Source organism: Anopheles marshallii, chromosome 2, assembly GCF_943734725.1.
Source record: "Anopheles marshallii chromosome 2, idAnoMarsDA_429_01, whole genome shotgun sequence".
Taxonomy (NCBI): domain Eukaryota; kingdom Metazoa; phylum Arthropoda; class Insecta; order Diptera; family Culicidae; genus Anopheles; species Anopheles marshallii.
In genome coordinates, this window is record NC_071326.1 from 90,086,391 (window position 1) to 90,110,632 (window position 24,242).

The window sequence follows — 24,242 nt, forward strand, 5'->3', positions numbered from 1 at the left end:
AGGGCCGGGACCAGCAGCCAGCCAGCCAGCATCGAACGTGGATGGATGGTGGCCAAAATTCCTGGAGGTCATAAATCACCGCACGCATGCGCATTGTTGCAGAAGTGGGCATCGATTTCTAATGATGATACAATGAAGTGAAGCCTCCGTGTGATATCTTCTTTTAGTGATGCCCTCCAAATAATCGGTCAGTTACTAGGAACTCTGGACAAATCAAGGTGCTGTAAACAAACTCGTACAGATTGATTGCAAGGTTTGTACAATTTGATTGCCACATGGTACCACGAGGTTGATTTGAGGCATATCCTTTTTGTGACCAGCATTCAGCGAACCATTCGTACATCACACAGATAAAAGGAGAAAAAGGTTTGAGATTTGTACAATTTAAAATCATCGCCATCACTATTGTTGAAAAATGCATGCACCACCGTTGTTCTTTAAATAAAAGCTCGACGGAACTCGAAGGGATCGACACCTATCGCCACAAATGATCTACTCGCACTCATGTTGGTGGCATAGCCGACATTCAGTAGCAGACAAACGCTCCTAGGCATTGCTTTGACAGACTATTGAAATAGGCTTCACGTTCCGAAAAGGGATCAAGGATCATCGAAACCGTTCGACAATTCGCTTGGAACGATCTAAAAATAATCACAATAATTGTTCCCACTATTCAGCGAGGGTCGCGATGCTGCCACGGCGCTCGGGCGTGCGTAACAGATGACGAGCAGGGCAGGAAATGCAGTCCCGCTTGAACGATTACGTTTGATGTACCGCTTGTTCCTTAAACTGTCAACTGAAATTATAGGGTTTCGACGGTTTTTGTACAACCCCGCACGCAATGGCCTGCGGCAGCACTGGAACATGTCGTTGCGGGAAGAAGAGTTGAAAGGGATGCAGGATTTTGAAAGGTTCTGTTACATGTTGTAGAACCCCTCAGGTGAGTCGAAGGGATGTAACGCGAAGGCTTTATGCAACGCAGAAAAATTGAATTAAATCTTTCCGATTGCTTTATTCAATGGCGTAAGTAAACAACACCAGTGCCGGGTATTAAACGCTAGAACTAGAAGCTGCAAATGATAGCTCGTTGTGGGAAAATTAATTCGGTAACTTAACTACCAGCGACTTGTGCTATAATGATGTATAATTGTAATTGTTCTCAATTACTCTTAGAGCCATCAGCAGCAACAGCAGACAGCGCGTTGAATTATTGCACGCGAAACCGGAGAACCGTCCAATCGATTCGCAATGAGTCACTGCCTGAGGCTCCGACTGAAGCATTTGATGTATTTCCGCCAAATATTTTAATCATGCAGACACGTATAAATCACCGAACCGCGCTCCACCTTCAGCGGTATTAGATTTATCACCTTTTTGGAGAGATGCCGGCTTTTGGGAACCTTGCGGTCCTCATTAACAAGCAATGGGGAGTGATCGGAACCGGTTGATGGTCCCAATAAGTCATACAGCGAAACGACCACCGGAGCGATTCGGCTAGAATTATATAAATCAATTTACTATCTGCCGAGCGGTGTCTCCACCGTAGTGTGTCTACCTTGGAGAGCATCATTAGCTAGCATTACCATTCGCCGGCAAATCACAGAAATGTGTTTACAAGCTCTTAAAGTGGTAAACTTCTCGCATTGAAAAAAAAGCCCAATACGATTCACCAACAAAATCATACGAGTGCATCTCGTAAAAGTAATCGAAATTACATGCCTTTCTCCTTTCAAAATCACTTCGATTTTTGTGATCGGTAAATTGATAAATGATGTACGTGAAATTCTACGAAAAACGAGAAATAATACGACTCGACTTTTGGTGCTAGATTTATTCAAGATCTACCATGGCCATTGGCGTTCGGTGGTGGATCTCGAAAGAACGATTGGATCAGGTAACCGAGAACGCAAGTCTAGAAGGTGATGGTAATCGTGTCTTATAAATCAATTTCTGTTTTTATCCTCGACATTTTCGTTTCGTATTCATATCGACTTAAGCAACAGGATCGTGATCCCTGATTGCACCTTCACGTTCGCGCGCGTAAAACATTTGGAAGCCATCTCGAATGACACTTTCCGTGCTACGGTCAGAAGTTTGGCTGGACCGATTACGATCAAATCTGCACCCAGCGCAGGCCCGGAGTTGATGCCGTGCCGGTACGATCGTGTCGGTATCGAGCAAACGCACAGAACGCGCCCCACCAGAACGGTCAACCGTGGAATCCGTAAAATATCGAGAGTGAGAAAAAAAACCGCCCGTAAACCGTTGTGGGTTGTTGCGTTGATTTATGATTCAATTTAGCATGAAACATACGACTATTTTGGTTCACGGGAAAAACGATCCCACCTTCGTCCTGTTCTGTTTGCCCGGTCGCGAGTCCGCTAATAGTTGACTGGTGATTTATTGAATGCTCCTACATGTGACACATTCTGCAACAATAATGTCCAGTCGATTAAAGTTAACTGCGAACCATTCGGAGGTGTCTAGCTTTTATTTAGATTCAGGCTTTTAAATTAAAGTCACCGCGTAAGCTTGTGCCCATATGCTGCTTATGTCGGCTAAGTTTTTACAACATTGCCAACATTCTGTTGGTCATTTCAAAACGTCCTTTGAAATCCTGCCTATCAAAATCCTTGGTACACAAAAAAAGGTCAATACTTTGGGACATACATCTGTCAAAGCCGTACCGTCCCACACCGTCCAATCATATTCGATAGTCATCGAAGGGACAATTTGTCAACAAAGGAAGTTTTGAACACAATGATACCTCCTCTATGAAAACATCATCTGTGCGCCTTTTGTCAATGTTTTAACCGCTATTCTTCCTAGTAACTCAGAGAATAAAACAATCTTTTGCTTGTTGTTTGAAATTCTATTCAATTCCTTCTTCGCGTGCGTTAATAGAGAGAACATAATTTTCAATACGAGACGTAAATCGATTCTCGCTCGTAGGGGTCCTTAGGGGAAGACGAAGCGGAGGTTGATTGTCAAAAGGTGGGGTATTTTTATTCTTTTCACACTAACTGCTACGATGGTTAGAAAACGGCAGCAACAAAAAGGTAAAGTACGAACCGCTCAGAAGGACCAGAAGGAACAGAGGACCCGATAGGCTTCGTTCACGACCGTTGCGCCAACGTGACCGTGTTCCGGAATCACAACACCCAACCCATTCCGTAACAGTTGGTCCCCGTCGTTTTCGTCCTCCCATGCCGGACCAGCCTTCCAGGTGAGCATAACCGTTCCCGCGACATCGATTCGGGTTCCAGTGGGAAACAAACATGAAAGTAATTTATTTCCACGGTAGTTCGGGTGCTAGGTGCTGGGAAAATCATCTAAACCAAAGTCCGAAAACTGACACAACAACCCAACAACCGATGGATTGACGACAAACGGTGACAAAAAAGTATCGATCGCAACGGAAAACAGGTGGTTTTGAATGTTGGAGGATTTGGTGTGCCCTCAAAAAAAAAAGGGCTGAGCGCAGGTAGCACGTACAATGCTTTTGGACATTTGTTCTAAAAAGTAAAAAAAAGAAGCATTGGAAACTCAAAATGTACGTTACCATGGTACCCATTTCTAAAGATCAATGTGATATAATTCAAACCTTAGTTTATGAGTCCCGTGGGTCGTTTATTTACAAACGTGGCTTTGACAAATTTTCCATTCCACGTCGTCCACGAGGCAATGCCGCCTCGCCAGTGATAGTGGAAACGACGCGACGCAGCCAGCAGTACATTGTGGGTTTGTGGGAATTTATTGATTTTATTATGGAAATTAGTTTATTGTTCAACCATTTTCTTCGTTTCGCTGGGAGAAGCCGAACCGATGATGCGTTTTATACGTTGACCACGTGAGGAAGTTGGTAATGGCACTCCTTACAATTTATTAGTTCAAAGTGGAATATATGACGAAATGGAATATTCGTTCGAGCGTTGAATAGAAGCTAAGAATTTATGTTTAATTCATCATACTGAATTTTGTTTAGAGCTAGGCAAGAACTGAGTAGCACTAAATTTGAATATACGGGCTGCTTTAAAGTCTATTCAATAGAGGGGAATTTATTTTGTGTGTTGATCAAACTGAACGTGTAAAACGTGTTTTGCTCTAAATTTTAATTTTAAATTTTAATATCTTTAATATTTATTATTTCGTTTTGTGTAATGAATTGTAACAATATTATTTCAACTAACCATTCTGCATCAACATTCTTCAGAAGATGGCATATTTACGAGAGAATACTCACAGGTTTTGTACCACTAGTTCTCATCAGCGATCTGTTGTGCTATTGCGTTGTGCTGCGTATATTATGCTATACGATCAACTGTGCGTTTTTGGACGATTTGAACGATAAACTAAGCAAGGGCGATTTTCATTCAACAAAACCTCAAAATCTTTGCTGCTCATCTTTCGATATCTTCCCACAATCTTTGAAGAGTTTGTACAATTGTCAACTGTTACGCTCAGTGCAAGTTGTGTAACAAATAGGAAGCCACTGTAATGTATGCTCAAATGCTCAAGGCACGCAATAGATGCCCAACGTCTCGCTCACAAACAGACAACATGAAAAGAAATTAGAATGCCGAAGCGTTGGGTTAAAGTTTATTCAAATTCGCGGAATGGTATTAAACATTCATGAGCAGTAGGAATATGTGACAGTAGGACCATTTCTAATGTGTCGAACCCATTCGAGCTACATTCCATCGCAACTAGACTTCAGCCACAACTCTTTTCCATAATGGTGTGTCTTTGCTATCGAGTACCATAGTAAAGGGTATGTTATGGCTTTTTGGACAGACATTCTTATTTCGTTGGAAGGATGAACCTTTCCGCAGTAGGCGACACATTACAAAGATCAGAAAGATATCTTCAAATTCTAATAAAAATACAGTCCTCCTATTTTGTTTTTACTTAGTTTATAGAGGGCTTTGAGCCAATGTGGCTACATTCGCTTCACAGCCTTCCTATGGAAGCGTGCGGGACAAAGCCCTGGTACAAATAACAATCATATTTGCTTTACAGTAACCACAAATTGTAGTTAATGCTTTCACTACAACAGTAATGCTACAGAGTATGGGAAATCAAGAAGTAAAGACGAACATCACACGATGCGTACCTCGCTTGGTGAAGTGTAGATGGCAGAAGAATGCGGCCAAGGAGCGCAGTGGGAAAACAAAAGTCAGCTTGACCGGACGGACGCTCAGTAGCCCAGCTGTCAGATCGGACAAACGGATATGAGTTTGACTCCTGCGCCGACTTTTGATGGCGTCATAAATTTCCGATCCAACCGCCGTTCAGCAAATCCGGCCATTAACTGCGCTTCGGAGACGACCTGGACGTACACAGTTGCTCGTTTGCCGTAACGAAACGGAGCAGTGTCCGGTTGAACAATTGCCTACCGGATTGTTATTCTGATGATGAATTAATGGACAACAATTCAATGGCGCAACAGCACCAACCACACGATATGATGCTTCGCAGTTTGAGCCGAAAGAATGGAAAAAAGGATACTGGCACAATGGAACATTTTGTTCATTCTTGGGCAGAATGTAATGCGTAACAGTGGGTCAGTAACAACACGTGCAAACTGATTGCATACTGACAAGAAGATGACATGCATTTCCGTGACGAACTGATTGACAGGAAAGGATTGATTATTGATTTGCCTTTCAAAACAACTAATCGAAGATACATCCTATTAAACATTGTTATTACCTTACAAAGCTTCTAATCGGATAGTAAAGATGATGACGTATTCCTGCATTGGAAACATGGCTTTAAATATAGAAGTCTAAAAAAAGTTAAACAGTAAGCGTTGATGCCCCACCGAGACCCGGCTGTGTGTTAACTAATGACTGTTTTGTTTCTATCGACGTGGATTCTACAAAGTGAAGATTTTTGTTTTTTTTTTTGTGTGGAACGGTGCATTCAGGGTGTATGTTAAACGGGAGATGATTAATTGTTCCATAGTAATTACCATAAGAACAGGAACCTCTGCCTATCTTAGAGCTGCCTCTCCACACCATGCTAACTGTCCCGATGTTAACGTTTTTTGACGTTTCTAGATGCTATCTTGCAGCATTTTGTGTTTCTCCTCTTTAAACATGAATAATGAATCTCCCGAAGGAGAGTGTACAAGAGCAGATTCCTAGTTGGAACGCACTTTAAAACTTCTACACAAATGTGCTGCTTTCAAACTAAACCACAATCAACTTGAAAGTGCAAGCCATTCGCGCTAAAGTCTATTTTGTTTTTTTCAAAGTAAAACACACGCGTTGCGGAACTAAAACGTCTTACGATTCACCATCGGCGTAACTAATGGTAGCCGGTCGGTCTTAGGCAGCACGTTTTCGCTTGATATAACCTAAAATCCCTTCATTCGGTAGGCTTAAAACTAATTTTCAATTTCAAACCGTCAAGGGGAATGACACAAACTTTATACCTCGTGGTAATCGTGGCGCCGAACCGTTCGTGGTTCCGTGTGCTGCTGCAACGTTTGGCAGTTGGAAGCCAATTTGGAGAATTAGAGATTCGTAAGAATTATGGAAGAATTATTCCGGCAACGGAATACGCAAAATAAAGCCTTCGCAGAAACGGAAGACGGCGGGCTACGACTAAGGAGTGCGTATGAATATTCCCCAGGCAAATCAAATCGCCTTAAAGTCATCAGACGAGAATTATGTCTCTTGTCTATCTTGCTGCAGTTGCGTTGACCGTTCCACGCGCGATTGAACCACGTTGTTCCGTTGTTTGACGTTGATATTGAAGTTAATATATTATCATTGACAACGTCATTGAGACCGAGGGGAGTATCCTGCTGTTGGCATGGCGGTACAGATGACGGTTGACAGGTCACGGAAAGTCAAGTAAATACGAAACAGACAGGAATTGCAATCTTCTTGTTGGAGGTTTTTTAAAGCAATTCGATAAACACACGCTGCCAGCGATTGTGCCACCCTACCATGTAACGCTTCCCAATTAAAGCCTAGGCAAGGGAAGAACAAGGAAGCGAAAATAAGTTGAACGTTACTGCCGTCAGCAGTACTGACTGCGCGGTGTCATTTTTCATCCTCAACAATTCGAAAATAAAAGGGGGAAAAATGCTGAATATAAAATTTATCGTAAAAAATACCCAAAAAATACATTGCGTTGGTAAAACCAGAACAAAACCACAAGCTGAATCTTTTACCAATAAACAAGTGTGTTTTTATTTGGCGTATGCAACTTGTACCGTTGGACCATTAATTTAAGCAATTGACTTCTTCCATGTCGACTGAGTTTAACTATTGCTACACAAAGATCCGAAAATTCTAACGTATCTAGCGAAGCATTTTCCTCGGCTCTTCTTGAACGCCCGGGAGGGATAAGAAATATGTTATTGCCTACTGGCAATAAATATCGGTCGCACCTTTTTCAGGTTTACAGACCCTTCTTTGTGCTTGGCGCCGGGAATTGTGTATGGATATTTTTCGGTAAATCTCACTAAGAATCATCAACCCATACCAGGCGGCCATTTCTACTTACTGAGCAAAATTCCCCGATTACCATAGGCTGTGGTTGCGAAGATAAAGTCGGGCAGGTTTCAATTTTGTATGATCTACTGTAATAACTGTAGTGCTCAAACAGGGGAAAGTGAGTTAAGAGCACTGTTCCTGTCTGATAACGAAATTTCATAACAGATGCAAAGTACTTTTAATAGACTAAATATGATTCTGCTACTTGCTAAGCGAAAGGGTTGCGAAGTTTAATTATTGTAATAAATTTAAATACTTTTTTGTAATTATTTATGTGTTGTTCAGCCGCGTACATATCAAGCGATGTAAACTATTATTAAAGCAATATTGATGTCCCTATGTTATATGCGCTTAACTAATAATTGTCTCATTAGGTACAATGGTTCAGATTTATGGCAATAATAACTGAGCAAGAATTGGGCTCTCAAAGATGAATGTGTTTCTGGCCACTAACCTATTTCAGCGCGGACCGGCAAACCGAATGCATCTTTTTCAAAATAAACACTATAAATAAGAAGAGATCAGCTTGAAATATTGTCCAATGTAAATTGTGTTCAACATGTTATCGTTGTGTGGCATGAAATGGGGGGGAAAAAAATCTCCAAAATGGACAGCTATCCCACCGCAAACCGACATTCAAACGACGATTTCAGCACAATGCTCCACAAACAAAAGCCCACTGCTCCACAAAACCTGGCTGAACGGTGTTTCTACGGTGAAGTATGGACAACAGACAGATCCAAACGCCGAACGCCAATAAACATAAAATGTGCATAACATTTGTTTGCACCGACTGATTCGAGGTGGACACGATTCGTTACCGCGCGCCGGCACGCTGTTTGGTCGATTTTTAATGTTTCGGGTCATCGAAACATGCCTTTTACATGCATAATCGTCAGCTGTGGCAAAATGCATAAGTTGCCATTTAATCTAATTGAACGCAAACAGCCAAACAATGTTTTGACAGCGAATAGTGTGTTAATTGGCATCGCAATAGAGATGATGGGTTTTGCGGTTTTATGCACCGTGCGCAGTGTTGCAGTGAGCTGGAAAACCTCAATTACCTCGCTATAAGGGTTCAATTAAAATTCAACGAATGTTAGTACTGAGTTTGTTGTATGATGCTGGAATTTAACTCCTGGTAGTACAGGAAATCAGACATATTTTAGCAAATTCAATTTCCAAACATTGCCAGAACAGAAGTCCTCCAATTTCGGAGAGACATTCTTCACTACTTTAAGCGTAGAGGACCTGCAGAGGACGGTTCTGCCGGTTTCGCTCCAACCAACCGGGCCAACACACTGTAAAGCCCACACCGTTGCCACTAGACCGTAAAGGATGAGCGCGACGACATAATGACAAATTTGATTTTTATGAAAATATTTTCACAAGCAACAACGCAAAACCATTAAGTTGCGGTTCATAAAAGCACCATCGATTGGGATGGAATCCTATCATTTCAAGCGTGCGGCAGTACGATAAACACAAGTCACTGCATATGTTTGTGTGCAGTGAGTTTATGATTTTACACGCAGCAGTAGAAGCAATTTATTCCACATGCATGTACACCATATCAAACATAATGCTGTGTGGGGCTTTTTTTTTATTTCTGCTCCCCGCGTGATGCTGCTTTCACTTACATGCCACTGGATTGCTGCGGTCTATGGGTTCCACAACCCCAGTGCATTTTGTTGTTCTTGCGATTGTGGTGCTACATGGTTTTGGTTATTTTTGTTGGGCTGTTCGCTGGGATAAAGTTTGTTTTGTTTTTTTAATGGGATCGTTTATTATGAACTTTTCCATATGGTTCACCGCACGCAGAACATTCGCAACCGGTCGAATTTATAATGTACCTACCGAAATTCCCTTTAATTAATTGCTTTTTTCACTTATTGTCATATTGGTAGGGTGTTAATTCATGCATTTTCTACAGTTTTTATTACTATCAAAGCTTAGAAAGATTGTCATTATAGTGTTAAACAAAAATGTAGCAAAATTACAACGACACAAAGACATCAATGGAAAAATAGGCAAAAGAAAAACTATACAACATCCTGTTAACATTGTGAAGAACAATTTATATTTCCATGGAAGAGATTAACGATAGAGATTGATGTGGAAGATTCTCTGTAAACATTATTCTTCAACAAGAACTCATCGTGCTGCCAGCATGGTGAACCCTGGCATGATAAAAACAAACACTGCAATACAATCACAATCATGATAACAATCACCCTAATCCTGGTAGCGCTCTAACCATGAAGTTATCTGCTTTATTCGATCTGGTGCGGCCTCCCATTGCCCATTCGCGTGCTTATGCGCATGGGATAAAATAGTTTCCTACAAAAGATTGTTTTCCACTTCAGCATCACCTTATACAAAGAGGGTTGTAGATATACTGTGCACAATATCTGCATCCTAACTGTGGAGTAAACTTATCTCACGGGAAAATATTCACCCAACATGGTGCGAGGTCATCTACAATTCCTTATAATGTTACCTCCTATAGAGTGAGAAAAATCTTACTAAATTTGAATGAAGCAATAATAGATATTTATTTTAAGCCATGCTTCTCACATGCCTTTTGGGTGTGGTGTGTATTTCCAGCGCAAGCACTTAAAATTATCATACCGTAGCGCCCAGTTTACCGTGAGTCATGAGGAAACGAAATTAGTTTAAAATTGCATTAAAAATTGCACGTTTTTAACGTGCCGTGCCGCACGCCCGAGCGATAGTGGTGCATTACAACTAAGTTCGAGCATGCAAAAAAAGAAAAGAAATGCACCACACGATTTGGGCGAAAAGGAGAAACCCATTCTACTAACTTGGTTTGTTGTTTTTCTGAACAAAAAAAACTCTGCGTGTGTTTGTGTTCTTTCATCCTGCGTAAGAATCCCGCACTTGGAAGTAGGTCGGTACTGGGGTAGAATGTAAATTGGTCGAAATCAACATGGTTAAGAAGTTTTGTGTCGGTTTCTGGTGCCATCGAGTGCCGCACCACGGTAGAGAGTGGGCCTTGGAAGAATGTACGAAATTTAGCACTAGCACAGGATAGCAGTTACAGTTTGTAGCGGTTTGGTGTTGATGATGGTGGCGGTATTTTCATAGTTTTGGCTCCTATTCCTCCCAGGCCTGTTGCTGTGCTGCTAGCGAGATGACTCGGCAGCCACACAGGTACGCGACCTAAGCAATAGTGCGCACTCGGTCTCGGCACACAGGTAGCAGTACCTTGTTGTGACTCATAACAAAACCGTCGCAAACAAAATCTCTCGAGCCGGGGACTCGCCCATGCAGCATCTGGCCGGGCGGCAGCGACTGTAAGGCACTCGACCCTTTCGAACCATCCGACCTATAACCCCAGCGTTTTGTGCATTCGCCTTCCAGAGACCATGTGCCATGTTGTTGCGACCCGCAGCATGGATGTAAGCACAACAACATTTAATTTTTAAGCGGTTGGCTGGTTAGGAAAATAAATATTGTCTCGGGTTGTTTCATATTTTGAAGCATGCGCTACAGTTGGAAAAACACTTAGCCGCGTTTCGTTGTGCGAACTGTGCAAATCGATTTATTTCCGAGTGCTGGGATTTTATTTTTTGATGAGCTACAGTGATTGTTTGAAATCTGCTATTGAAGCTCACAAAGCCTTAAAATGTTTTAAAATGGGCGAGGCTTATAGTTTAATAAGATTATTCAAAATGGAACCCAGTTAGCATAACGCAATATGCCACCTTTGCCTTTTGGATGGTACCTTCCCTTTCAGACCTCATTAAACTCGAACGTAGCGTAAAAAATAAATGTAGCCCATAGCCTCTGTTCCCAAAAAAAAAACAAGATCAGAACATCAACAACGAACGAAAGAAAAAAGAATTGGGATGCAATGATCTAATGCTGCCACGGGCAATGTGCACTTTCCCGCAGATTATAGCAATCCTTCCCCAGCATTAACAGTGCATAGATTCATTTCGGCGCATCAACAGCTTTCAACCGAGGGACAGTTATTATTGCGATATCCTTTGTGCCACTAAATTGAGTCCTGCCTTAACACTTTGGAATCTTTTCCATTGCCCTTTGTGAACGGAGGCAATTATACATGAGGCCGGGACTGTCGCACGGAAATAACGAGGGATAGATAAATAGAAACGCTCCGAGCTATAGTGGTTTGGAGTTTAAAGCGAAAAAAAAGCCGAAACTAACCGCAATACATTCTCGCTCTGCTTGTGGTAATCCATATCTCTTAATTTATAAACCCATCCTTTGATACGCGCTAACTAGGGAACCCTTCCCGTGACTTCAACGATAGTGAGTACGAAATAAATAACGGTCGAATCATGTCAACGTCTTTGAAACTAGTTCTTGCGTTTAATTTATGAACGTGAGTTATGGGATGATAATTGAGCGAAAAAATAGGAAGTCCGATGAGAACCTTCCCCAGAACATGGAAGTGAGTTGGTCAACTTACTTCAGCTCTCGCTGTAGAATTGCGAAACCGATGTGTTGTGAAGAGTTTCTTCAAAATCGAACATTTCCCGAACCTACGACGGAGTGGTGACACTTTTCAATTGCACTACAATGTTCCACTCAAACCCACTTCCAGAGAAAAAAAATACAAAAAACTATCTCTTATCAAACACTTTTCCACAGACTTTTACTGCGTCTTTCAGTACAAAACCTTTTAACAAGTTGTTTCCCCCACTTGTTCCACGAGCACATCAATCATCACTTAAGCTTAACGAAACATTTGTCAAAATTGCTGCGTCTCGCAGTGTATGCGTGAACCGTTGTAACGATGCCGGCTTCGCTCTTGACGCGCTCCACCAGCTTAGACCCGTTTAATGACAGATTTTGGCTTTCAGCTCGATCGACGCTATTTTAAGCGCAATCCGGAATAAAGTGCCATTTTATGGTGCTTTATTGGAAGAGCGGATCGGAGTTCTTTTTTCTTGCCTTCGGTGCCACTTCTGGTGACGTTATGATTGCGGTGGGGCATTCCCGCAGCGTGGCGACCGTATCAATGTGTTGACGATGTATGATTTTTCACGCACCAATCTCCACCAGACGGCTTTTCCAATTTTTCTCCTGCTCGCCAACCGGCTACCAAATCCTATTCCGGGCGGCAATAAATAGGTGCCGAAATTGAAAATCGTAAAATAAAATCCCATCGTTTACTGTTTTAAAACTTAAATTCAGTAAGATTTACTATGCAGTTCTCTCACTTGCACCGTGAGTTGTGTGCTCGTTCTACCGTTCTGCCCACTATACATAAGTCTCATTGCCAGTGAAGCTGCAATCGTTTATTTTTCGTGCTCAGCTAGAATTCTGCCTCATAGCATCTCGACTCAGCATCAATCTCCTACTGTCCGCTGTTCATCCGCATTTTCCAGCACATCTTAGCCCTCTTAGCCCTCGGACGAATGCGCGCCCCTGAAAGTGCTTTTTTCCCGCGTTCTTCACTCCCAGTAATGCTGATGGATATTTTATGTGATTTTGGAGCCGTTTAAAAATAATACCCATCGCGCGTCAAAGCCACAACACGCACACACACACACACACGAAAACCAAAACACCCCAATATCATCCACTTGCAGATCACTTGCTCAATGGACGCGTGCTTTGACGAAAATGTTCCCAATAAAACTCTTGGCCGCGCTGGAACGCTCTGGCAACAAATTTCACTTCCCAAAAAACGGTTCCCAGATGCACGAAGCCAAACCGCTCGCAACGTTCCCGATTGTTTACCCCGTGCCAGTACATAAAATGATAGCGAGAAGAAGCTGTCGAACAGCGCCACTGTCGACAGATGTCGTCAAAAATTTGACTCGCATGTCACCACTGTGTCGCGCTTACACGTGCGTCATTCTCGTTGTCATCAATCGTCCATGTGGCGCGCTCCGGGAGCTCCACCAGAGCCCGAAAGGATCAATATGCTTTCAAAGTTGCAGTCAAAACGAGGAGATAAAGAAATTTTACGATGTTATTAAATTTCGTACCAACCGTTACATCGGCACCGGCTTGTTTGCTGAAGTAACTGATTGAATACATGGTGATTGATAGGTCATAACACGGGTCGGTGTGTGTCATTACCTTCAATCTGTGCCTCGGTACCCACCAGGGACATCGGCCCCAGCACCCACAACGCGCAATGCAATATTCGCGTAATTACAGTTCCGCTGGATCCAAATCTCTTCCTTTTAATAGGATTAGTTGCCTTTCAATCGGTAAACCGCCTGCTACTTGCAAGTGAACCTGCGAGCTTGTCGTAAAAACAGGCAATAGCAGAACGTACGTACTTCTGGGAAAGCAAGTGAATCTGCTTCCAAAAGCCGGTGAACACCGGCAAAATGGTAAAATCTTTTCCAGTAATCCTCAATCTCCACGTGACCATCGGATGGCGACTGGGTGCAGAAAAGTAGCTCCAAAAGAGCGCTTTCTACGAAGATGGGTTTGAAATTGTACGCAGATATTTCCATTTAACGATTATCGGTCAATTATGCAAACAACAAGCGACCGAAAGCTTTCGTGAATTGTTTTGGTGTTTGCGTTAATGTCCTTAGGTTTTTCTGCTTCGTCCCTGCTTATTTACTTACTGGTTGGCTTTCCTTCTCGCCCCCGACCAGAACCGGGGATTAGTGCGAGCGACTTCTGCAGCGTCTCTCGGCGGGCACAACGAGTCACGCAGCTAACGGTGCTGGGCAACTATACCTGCTGTCAATTACTTTAATCCTACGGTTTCGTCCATCTGAATAAACAATAAACGCACAAATCCAGCGTATTCCTCCTGGAGCGGGACAAAGTTCAGACTTAGCAAAGGGATGGGATTCACCAGGGCTGAGGCCGCCGCACTGTTTCAAAGGTAAGCTTTTGGCCAGAAGACATTCGTGAAGCTCACTCAACTGGAATTGTCTTTTCTCCGGAGGGTTTTTGTTGATCCTGCTATGGGTCACGCATATGCCAAACAGGCATTCCACCTACGCTCTGCACAGACACGAACACATAAACACGCACACACTGATCCACGTTTCATGATCCGTAGAATTACAACGTTCTTGAAACTAATTTCTCAACAGAGCAGACACCGGCCACAAGCGCCACGTGCACACTCGGTGCTGCGGTCATCCGGGTGCAATCTGTGTGTGGTGTTGATTAAAGTTGCACAAATGCTGCAAGTGTTATGCTTTCTTACCACGGCTAGCAACAAACTCGTACGATCGGGCAGCAAAGGTTGATGGGTTCGAAATGAAACGATTCGAAGAAAACTTCAATTAAAAGCCAACCGCATCGGGTAATTCTAGTCAATGCCATCGGTCGGTCGAGCATTTGTGTTTACTGCTCTCTATAATTTGAGTGTGGGCAATAAGTGGATAGACAACGTTACGGTGTTAGGTAACTCGACAGTCGTACGGTAAGATTACAAATGAAATGTATTGAAGACGAACCAATAATGTCTAATATGTGTCATGTAAACGACTTGCACGAAATGAATTAAAATTCTTGGACATTGCACATCGCATGCGAGAATGTACAACATCACCGGCTATTTGTGTACAGACGTGATAAACATATAACAAGCTAAATGCAACAACACGCATCAGCTTTGTTCTAGACCATTTGCTCATTGTACAAACTACTGACTCCAACAAAAGGGAGGGGAGAAAAAAAGAGAATTTATACAATTTTATCGCCAGCTAATCTTCACACCCCCGTGGTGCAATACGTATTTCATCTTCAGCCCTTTCTCCACACATTAAAGTTCATTAATCATCAGCATGCCTTTTTTTTCTTACTGTTCCGCTCGCATTCGACCTAACCCAACCATGGGAACTATCGATACTACCAGTAGCCGCCACGTTGTGTTGAGAATTTAAAATATTTCAAACCCTAAATCCACATTAATAATGATACCCGTGGAACAGTGGCCTTAATCAGGCTAAGCCTGATCGATCCGCATGATTAATGATTGTTCCCGCGAAATATTGCAGCACATTGACTCTTTTCTAGCGCTGTTTTGGTTTTTTACTCAGCGAAATGACGTGGAACCAAGCAAACTGAGTGTAATTTTTGTTTGAATAAATGGTGATTTAGGGGGGAAAAAATATGCAGTACACGGTTATAATGGTGTACACAGTTTGAATGCATCTTGCCCGTGGACTTCTTCGCTGAGTTTGAATGTTTTGGGTCGCAGATGTCGACGTCTATTGCTTTCGCCCGTCGAAAGGCTGACGTATATTTCTATCTTCTAATCCTTTCACGGTTCTCATCTTTTTCCTTCAACCTGAAGCCTTGGTACGATCGGTCGGTAGCAAACACAGCATGCCCAACTGCTCCTCGTCATGGTTGGACAATTTTCTGCTTTTTTAACAATGGCAAATGGAGCAGGAGAATTCACGACTGCTTTGCGATCATTAGGCGAAGCTCTTCAGGGTTCCAGGTAGGCAGATAATCTCCACTTTGGTACACATCATGTATGAGTGTTCGGGTGCGCTTTCTTCCTATTGCTTTCGCTGCTCAATCATTGAGCATCGGCAGATCCATTGGAAGTTGGATGGATTTCCAAATCAACATTAATCCCTGCTAACAGCCACCTGCAATTAAAGAATGCCTTCGTCAGACGGTTCCGTTCCCAGCGTTCGCAACAAACGCCAGCGACCGAAGCTTAAAATGAACTTTGAAATGGGCTCAGTAACTCGTTAAGCTGCAGGAGGTTGCCGGATCGCCGACCGTTAAGGCTCTTACGTTATTTCAGGACATTTGTTTACACGAAGTTTGAGGAAAAGTGTTTTGCCGTTACCTAATCGGGAAACAGGTCGGATTGAAAAATGGGTTGCAGAAGATTAGAAAAATAGGATTGCTATTTGCAGACCGATTGTTTCCACAAATTCTCGGTGGATTGCTGGAACAGCTGCTAGCGCAGAGTACGCTCAATTGCACATGATTGGGTGTTGGTGATTGAATTGAAATACATTTTTATCAATCATCCAGCGAAAGCGTGTAACCAGTTAAACAAACAGGTTGTGCTAAACACATCTCATTACGTTTCCAATTATCCCAACATCCAGGAAAAAAGAGATACAATGACATGCAGTTTAAATTTTAAGACCTTGAAATGAAGAACAAATTTTGAAAAATTTTAAGAATCTTTGTTATTGATGAAAATAATTCCTCAATCACATGCGTGGTGCCACGGTAAAAATCTTGTTAAAAGAAATTGAATAAAGGCTTGATTGAAGAAGGATGCAATCATGACGCATGTTAAACAATTTCAAGAATTTGCACAACCGAACCACATAACAAATAAAATCAATTTATCCACACGTGGGTATCCTTGCCTTCCTTGCTGGCAAACAATGTAATAACAATCAAGATAGCAAACGATGGGCTACCAGTGAGGCCTCGCAAAACACAGTGTTACACCGAAATCAAACCGTAAGCTGCTCTTGGTTTCACCTAATTTACGACATCATTACATGGTAACAGCGCTAATAAAGTCATGCTTTTATACGATTATAAATCGCTTTTCTGCCAACGTTGACAAAAGCAATCCGCCTGGCAACCGCCGCAAACTTTGCTTTTCCCATTCGCCCACCCATCCAACATTTGCCTTTTCCGATGGCCCGAGAGCTCGGGTGGGTCAGGTTTCAATCGTTCATTTATGATCACAACTCATGCTATTCGTCTCAGAGGCTGCCGTTCGGCTACACTAACTCGCTTCGCTGAAGGGCCCTCTTGTTGTTGCGGCGGAATGTGTTCGGTGGGAAGAAAAATGTAGCAACATTCGTTTGGATTACGCTGTCATCACGTCCGGCTGTACGCAGCACCGTGGAACTCAGGCGGAACGAAACCGTACTGTCCTGCTGTATTCGAAACACCTTTTTTTTGCCGCCCACACCCGCTGGCTTCCGAAATCGTCATCTGATCACGGTGACGGTAACGTTTCCAGGTGCGAAAAGAGTTAACTGGCTGGGAAGTGGCAATATACCGACCATGCACACCATGATGTTCCGCTGGAATGGCATCGTAAAGCGATAACACGCCATCACGCTCCTTCACAAACACGACAGCAAGTGTAAGGAGTATCCATCAACAACCACATTAACTTCCATATAATCATAAGCATCTGCAAGTGATTAAATGATGAAGTGATAATTCTACCCGACGGGCTTGATCAAGATAAACGAAGGAAAATGTACTCAGAAATAACAGCATGCGGATCAACTAGCTGAATAAGTTGACTGTAAAAAAGACTGTGTGTTTAATGATTTCTCTTCTACGCAGCCTTCAAGATAATTTGGTAAAATAACCTCCTATTTGCCTACAACACAGAAGAAAGCGACCAGCACAGTTCGAATGATGTAAAACCAATGTCATCAGCTGCTCGAGATATTCCCAAATCAGATCTGTAGCTTTTTAATTGCCTTTACTGAATCAATTCTTTTTCTTTCCATGATTTATATCGCTGGAAGTATGTCTTGAGCTTTACCATTCGCACTTCCTTCCGGTTCATCTGTTCCGGGCACGAAACGAAACGAAAGCCCGCAGATAGAACGACTGTACCATTTGAAACCTAACGGTCCCATTTTTCTACGCCACATACATTCCCGCAATGCGTCGGGTTTTAGGGAAAAGGGTCGTGGTGATGGCAGTTGAGCGGGTAGCTTCCTTGTGGCTGACACATAAATTGCGTAAATACTGTCATTAAGACCCCTTTCGAGCACACATTTCTCTAGCGATACCGTGCTGCAGGGTAACGAGCAGGAAAGCCCCAAGAACCTGATAATTATAGCAATGGTCACAAGTGATTAACGTGGCTAACCATCTGCTGTTGAAAAATCACCGAATCTTTATTGTATAAAACAATTATGAGTGTGTTTCTAAATATTTTTAAACAAGACTGTTTTAAATATCCCCTGGAACGATGAACATCATACAAGATTCTGTACCGTAAGCAATAGATGTGATAGAATAGTTTACTGGTGATTCAGTCCTATTTCTGGAGAGTTAATGGGAATCACAGCTGATTCAGTTTTGTTGACCAGTGTTGTGCTTTATCGACGGACCTATTTTATTACGCTGTATTATCGCTCTCATCGATGTGTTTGTCTTGACCGTCTACAACATGTTTTGTGTAAACAAAGCACACATAAATCCGTATATGGAACAGAACCGCACATTCCCAACTTTGGACCACACTCTCAAAGCATCATGGAAAGAATGTTCCAAGGCTTGCATCATCTCAAAGTCATTGTGATAAAATGTTAAAAATAATAGCTGCTAGACGTCGCCAGCAACTGCCACCGACTAACGGACTGGTAGGAACAGTACAGCTTTGATAAGGCTACCGAGCGGTTGAGATCGCGATCCTCATCATGGAGTTCAAACATTTGCTCTGGTTGGCTGGAGTATTGTGCATTTGTTCGAGGCCATTCGGCGTTGAAGCCGAAAGTAATCCCACCTGCAGCGAAAACGTAAAGTGAGTATTATATATTCCAGTTTTGTACAGCAAAATTAGGACAATTTAATAAAGGAATCAAATATTCTATTTTCCAGGATATATTCGGCGAAGTCATCTACCTATTATACGACTAGTACCATAAGTTGTGGAGGATGGAATCGACGCGAAGTAACATATCAATGCCCTAAAACAACTTGTTCCGTAAGAAGCACTCGATTTTTTTAGTATCGATCAGTAATTTACCGCCTTTTTAATAACATGTTACAGCTGGACTATTCTTTATCCTCCCGATCTATTTGTTGCCCCGGTTTCTACACCAATTCCGATGGCTTATGTATACCGGCCTGCAAATCGCGCTGTGAGAATGGTTATTGTGCAGAACCTGATAAGTGCAAATGCTTGGACGGCTATACGATGGTCAGTGGAGTTTGTAAGCCCGTGTGCAGTAACTGCCAGAATGGGACGTGTGTTGCCCCGAACCAGTGCATATGCAACAAGGGCTTTGAGCGCAGCAATGGAGGTACTTGCGTTCCAAAGTGCAACGGCATCTGTTTGAACGGGATCTGTACCACAAGTGGAGAGTGCATCTGTGCGGAAGGGTACTTCAAAAGTACGGTTATCGCGGACTATGACGGATTCGGAAACGCAACACTGTGCGTGCCGAGCTGTGATAAGCCTTGTCAAAACGGTCAGTGCGTCGGGCGTAATCGATGTCAATGTCGCGAGGGATTCCAGCCTTCACAAGATCAGTTTCAGTGCGAACCGATCTGTACAAACGATTGTGGCAATGGCGTGTGTACGGCTCCGAATATCTGCCAATGTAATCAAGGCTACCGGTACGAAGTTGATCGATGTGCACCAGTGTGTGATCCACCATGTCGGAATGGTGCCTGCGTGGAGCCCAATGTGTGTGACTGTCACGAAGGATACAAGAGACCGACGGACTCTACCTACAGATGTTCTCCAATATGCGATCCCCCGTGTGAAAATGGTTACTGTTATGAACCGAATAAGTGTCAGTGTAATGATGGTTACGCTCGTTCGTCGCTTTACGACCACAAATGTGACCCGGTCTGTGAACCGAAATACGTTAACGAACAGAACGGTTTCTGCATAGCTCCGAATGTGCTGCAATGTGAAGAAAACTATCATCTAACACGACTCCACCAAAGCAACGTGATGGGATGCGAACGGATCTGTAATCCCGAATGTGTCAATGCTCGGTGTGTGGAAGAAGATCGCTGCGAATGTCATGAAGGATACGTAGCACGGAAGGATATGCCCAACATATGTATGCCTGTCTGTGATCCACCCTGTGAGATGGCCCAATGCATTGCCCCGAACGTGTGCGAATGTCACGCAGGACACGAAAAGAACGAAACACACCTCTGTGTACCAGCCTGTGACCCGGCAGTGGTGGACTGTAACAACGGCCGTTGTACAGCAGTGAATGCATGCGAGTGCGACGAAGGATACGCCTTAGAGATTGGCGAGGACAAGGTAAAACGATGTGTGCCTGTGTGTGATCCCCCATGCAGTTTCGGGTCATGCTCCAAACCTAACGAATGTCAGTGCTGGGAGGGTTACAGTGAGTTCCCAACTGCCGCTTCGGTTTGTGAGCCCGTTTGTGTGGATGGCTGTGAAAATGGAACCTGTGTGGCGCCTGCAAAGTGTGAATGTCTCGAGGGATATGTGGCTGTTAATGCGAGTAGTTGCTCGCCTTACTGTGATCCTGAGGTAGTCGATTGCGAAACTGGAGGTAGTTGTACCGGACCCAACGAATGTGAGTGCTTCGAAGGATATAAGTTGCAAACGACCATGCTGCCCGATCGATGCATGCCACAGTGCTCCGATCTGGCTGAATTCGCCGAATGTACATCGCCGAATGAGTCTCGTTGTATAGCGGGATATGAAGCTGTATATGAGCAGGATCTATTGAAAGAATGTGCTCCAGTCTGTGCACAAGAGTGTGATAATGGCACCTGCACCGCGCCTAATCAGTGCACTTGCTTCGAAGGATATACGGCGGGATATAATGAAACCTGTGCTTCAATCTGCGAGAAGGACTGCGAAGGAAGCAATGGAGTCTGTGTCGAGAACCTGTGCCAATGCTTCGACGGCTACAGTAACCTGGTCAACGCATACACTTGTTCGCCGGTCTGCGAGCGATGTGATCATGGCGAGTGCGTAATGCCAGACGAGTGCTCTTGTTTCGACGGCTATGAGATGAACAACCAGACAGATACATGCGAACCGGTGTGCGGGAACTGTACGGAAGAGATGTACTGCAAGGCACCGGACGAATGTGCATGTCATGGAGACAAGACTCTGACAGTGGACGACCAGAACAACATACAGTGTGTTTTACCAGCAGAAACCATGATTCAGCTGAAGGATAACTTGGTGTTGTGGGCCATGATTGGGATGATAGGTGGACTCGCAACACTGTTCGGTATTGCATACATCATGTACAAAAGATCTTCCGGTAGCTTCAACACTACAGGTACGAAAACCAACTGATCTAAAGCACTGTATATTATTTAATTTATAATATTCCTTTTTCCTACAGTAAGAATGAGTGACATCAAACTGATTGATTAAAATGAGGTTCAACACAGTGGCGATTTTGTACATCGTTGCCTTTTTCACTTGGTCTTTAATCGAAGCAAAGACTTCAAACTGTATTAAATTTTGCATATTTTGTTATATTGTTATCAAACCTTCAAACTTAAAGTGTCCCTTGGTTAAATGTGATTGAACTGATAAAACATTTAAGCACTTGAAAACAAAATCTCTGAGTAGTATGTTCCTGAGTTCCTGAGTAGGATTCCAAAGCAACTCTAATACCACATAACTTCGCCTCAAGACAGCAGCAACAACAAGACAATGAATAAGTGTTGCATGGAGTGTCACGATGTATGACATTGGTAGCAGCAACCCAAGCCTAGATATGACCGACAGCGTTCTCAATGGTTTATTTGTCTGGCGCTATCCAACGGCTTCTCGGACTTCACCTGCTGAAGAAGTCCTTTCCTGAAGCCCTGAAGAAGTCGACTGTCGTCGTCAGCTCCTCTATCCTGCTACCTTTTTGTCAGAAGTATCAACACTATCACTCCATTGGGCTTAGCACACCTCCTCTATTCATGTGGATGACCTAAAAGGACTTTCGGATTGCGTGGTCCGGTACCATTCTCATGAAATGGCCGCAATACCATGAGTTATATAATATTATCAAGGCCATAACTTCGGTCCTGTTGTGTTAGACTGGGACGATTCTAGACCAGATTAGGCCAGTTTCCGAAGAGCAGTAGTGTACTTCTCTTGGAAACTGAAAGCAATAAGCACTCTAAATTAAATGAATACCACCACCTCTCTGTAAATTATTGCTCAATAATAAATATTTTTCTACGTACAATTTTTGGTTCCTCTTCTCATTCTACCTCCCGTCAGCTGCGTTGCAAAACGCCGTTCCTGCGGATTTTTGTAAACGGCATCCAGAGGTAAAAGACTCGAAGTATGATGACGCACTTACCGTGTCTTATCGTTGTGCCTCTAGTGAGCTTATCACTGTCCCGACTCTCTCCGCTATTGGTTCGGTAGACCAATAAGTTGTCAGTGTAGCGCTCGAATTGCGAAAAGTAAACTAAGTGCAGCGTCGCTTTTGTATCGATCAAAGCAGGCAAGAATCGAGAAAATGAAAGTTGTCATTATTTTTAAGGCTGTCAAACGGCCATCATGGCATGACCCAAATTGTCAGATGTTGTTATCTCTCCGGTCTCCGGTTATTCGTCTTATTGTTTTTACAAGTTCTTATTAGAGAACAATACCTTTCTAAATAAACGTGTAACGTTATTATGTCGATCATCACACATTGTTTAACTATCTCTGTTGATACAAATCAACGGTCCGATTGAAATTAGGAAAACTAGGAACAAGTGTCAGAGATAAACGACATGTAGATGGCGCTGGCGTCGTCGCCCAGTACGAAGTGGAGTCGATCGGGCCGAATAACGTTTCGATTAGGGGTCATTGTCTGGCCAGGACGAGAAAAAAGGCATAAAGGGGACCGACGAAGGGAAAAAAGCGCTCATTATTTATTGCGAAACGATAGTGAATTTTTTAGCCCTCTCTCGAGGAAAATAAAGCTATTAAAAACTACACCGCGTTTTATGAGCCGTTCTGTTACGATAACGTTCGTAACAATCTCTTTTTTTATTTAAAAAGTAAATTCTCTTTCAAACTCTAATGAAAGATCCGTTTTCCGTTCCGTTTCTCCGTTCCCGTTGAACAAATTGGAATTAACACTGTTCTATCAGGATTATTTGTACTTGCGTTGTTACATACTTGCGAGATGCTAGTCAAATTTACATTATTTTAATACGTGCTATAAAATTTACTTTATTTTTTCTTATGTTTTGAAGTTCCAAACGCAGATGCGATATTTATAAAGCAAAACAAGAGTTTTTGGATATCACAATCAAATCCGCCATTGCAGGATGATACATGATCATGATCGCATGATACATATATGTATAAAGTTGTTTAAACCCGCAGTAAAATCTGATGCATTTCGTAGGAACTTCAAGGTTAAAGTAAAGATAATTCAAAGTACGAAAAGCAGTGCATATCCAATTGTACCGTACAAGCAAATGTATTTGCGTTTCAGGAGTGAGCAACCAGCAAGTCGGAAAGGTGATGTATAACATAAGGACAGAAGATTCTAGAAGAATACGATCAGACATAAACCAGAAGTGTCGAAGGAGCCTGCCCAACATTCTTAGTTATTCGATGAAGTCTCTTCAGTCGTCAGTGGTTTTGGGTGTGTTGTTCATACAGAAGTTGAGATGTTACGGGATTCGGATGAGGAAAATTATACAAGGGAACCATCATCATCATTCATACTTGTGATAGTCAGCACTTTCATCGTCTTCCACTATGAGGAGCAAGATGAACTGTTGTCTCAAGCATTTTAAGGTTCTCGGCTTAACTTGTACCGCATGTACTTTGGCGCATTTGGATATATCCTTAAGGAAGATGTGCGTTATGCTATTTTAAGTACCGCATTTGGAAGAACTGATATAATGGTTTGCTGATGATTCACTTCTATTTCTGGAAATTAACTGTTAGTCACAGCTGATTCAGTTTTGATGACCAGTGCTGTGTTTTATCGACGGACCTATTTTATTACACTGAATTATCGCACTTGTTACTGCATTCGTTTTGATGCTATTTGCGTAAACATATTTGCGTAAACAAGCACGCATAAATCCTAATATGCAATCGAC

At 42.8% G+C, this 24,242-nt stretch overlaps 1 protein-coding gene across 1 annotated transcript; it reads left to right on the forward strand.

Annotated features, from left to right (window-relative positions):
* The first annotated feature begins 18,871 nt into the window (after positions 1-18,871).
* On the forward strand, positions 18,872-21,558 carry LOC128706714 (multiple epidermal growth factor-like domains protein 10). The gene is made up of 4 exons (XM_053801656.1): positions 18,872-18,975; positions 19,053-19,158; positions 19,225-21,460; positions 21,527-21,558. The coding sequence occupies exons 1-4, from the start codon at positions 18,872-18,874 to the stop codon at positions 21,556-21,558; spliced, it is 2,478 nt and encodes an 825-aa protein (XP_053657631.1).
* Positions 21,559-24,242: the final 2,684 nt, after the last annotated feature.

Excerpts from the sequence above, each read along its gene's own strand:
- LOC128706714 (XM_053801656.1), top strand. The coding sequence starts at position 18,872 with ATGGAGTTCAAACATTTGCTCTGGTTGGCTGGAGTATTGTGCATTTGT. Across the intron at positions 19,159-19,224 it reads GCCCTAAAACAACTTGTTCC|CTGGACTATTCTTTATCCTC; the intron begins GTAAGAAGCACT and ends AACATGTTACAG. Across the intron at positions 21,461-21,526 it reads CGGTAGCTTCAACACTACAG|TAAGAATGAGTGACATCAAA; the intron begins GTACGAAAACCA and ends TTTTTCCTACAG.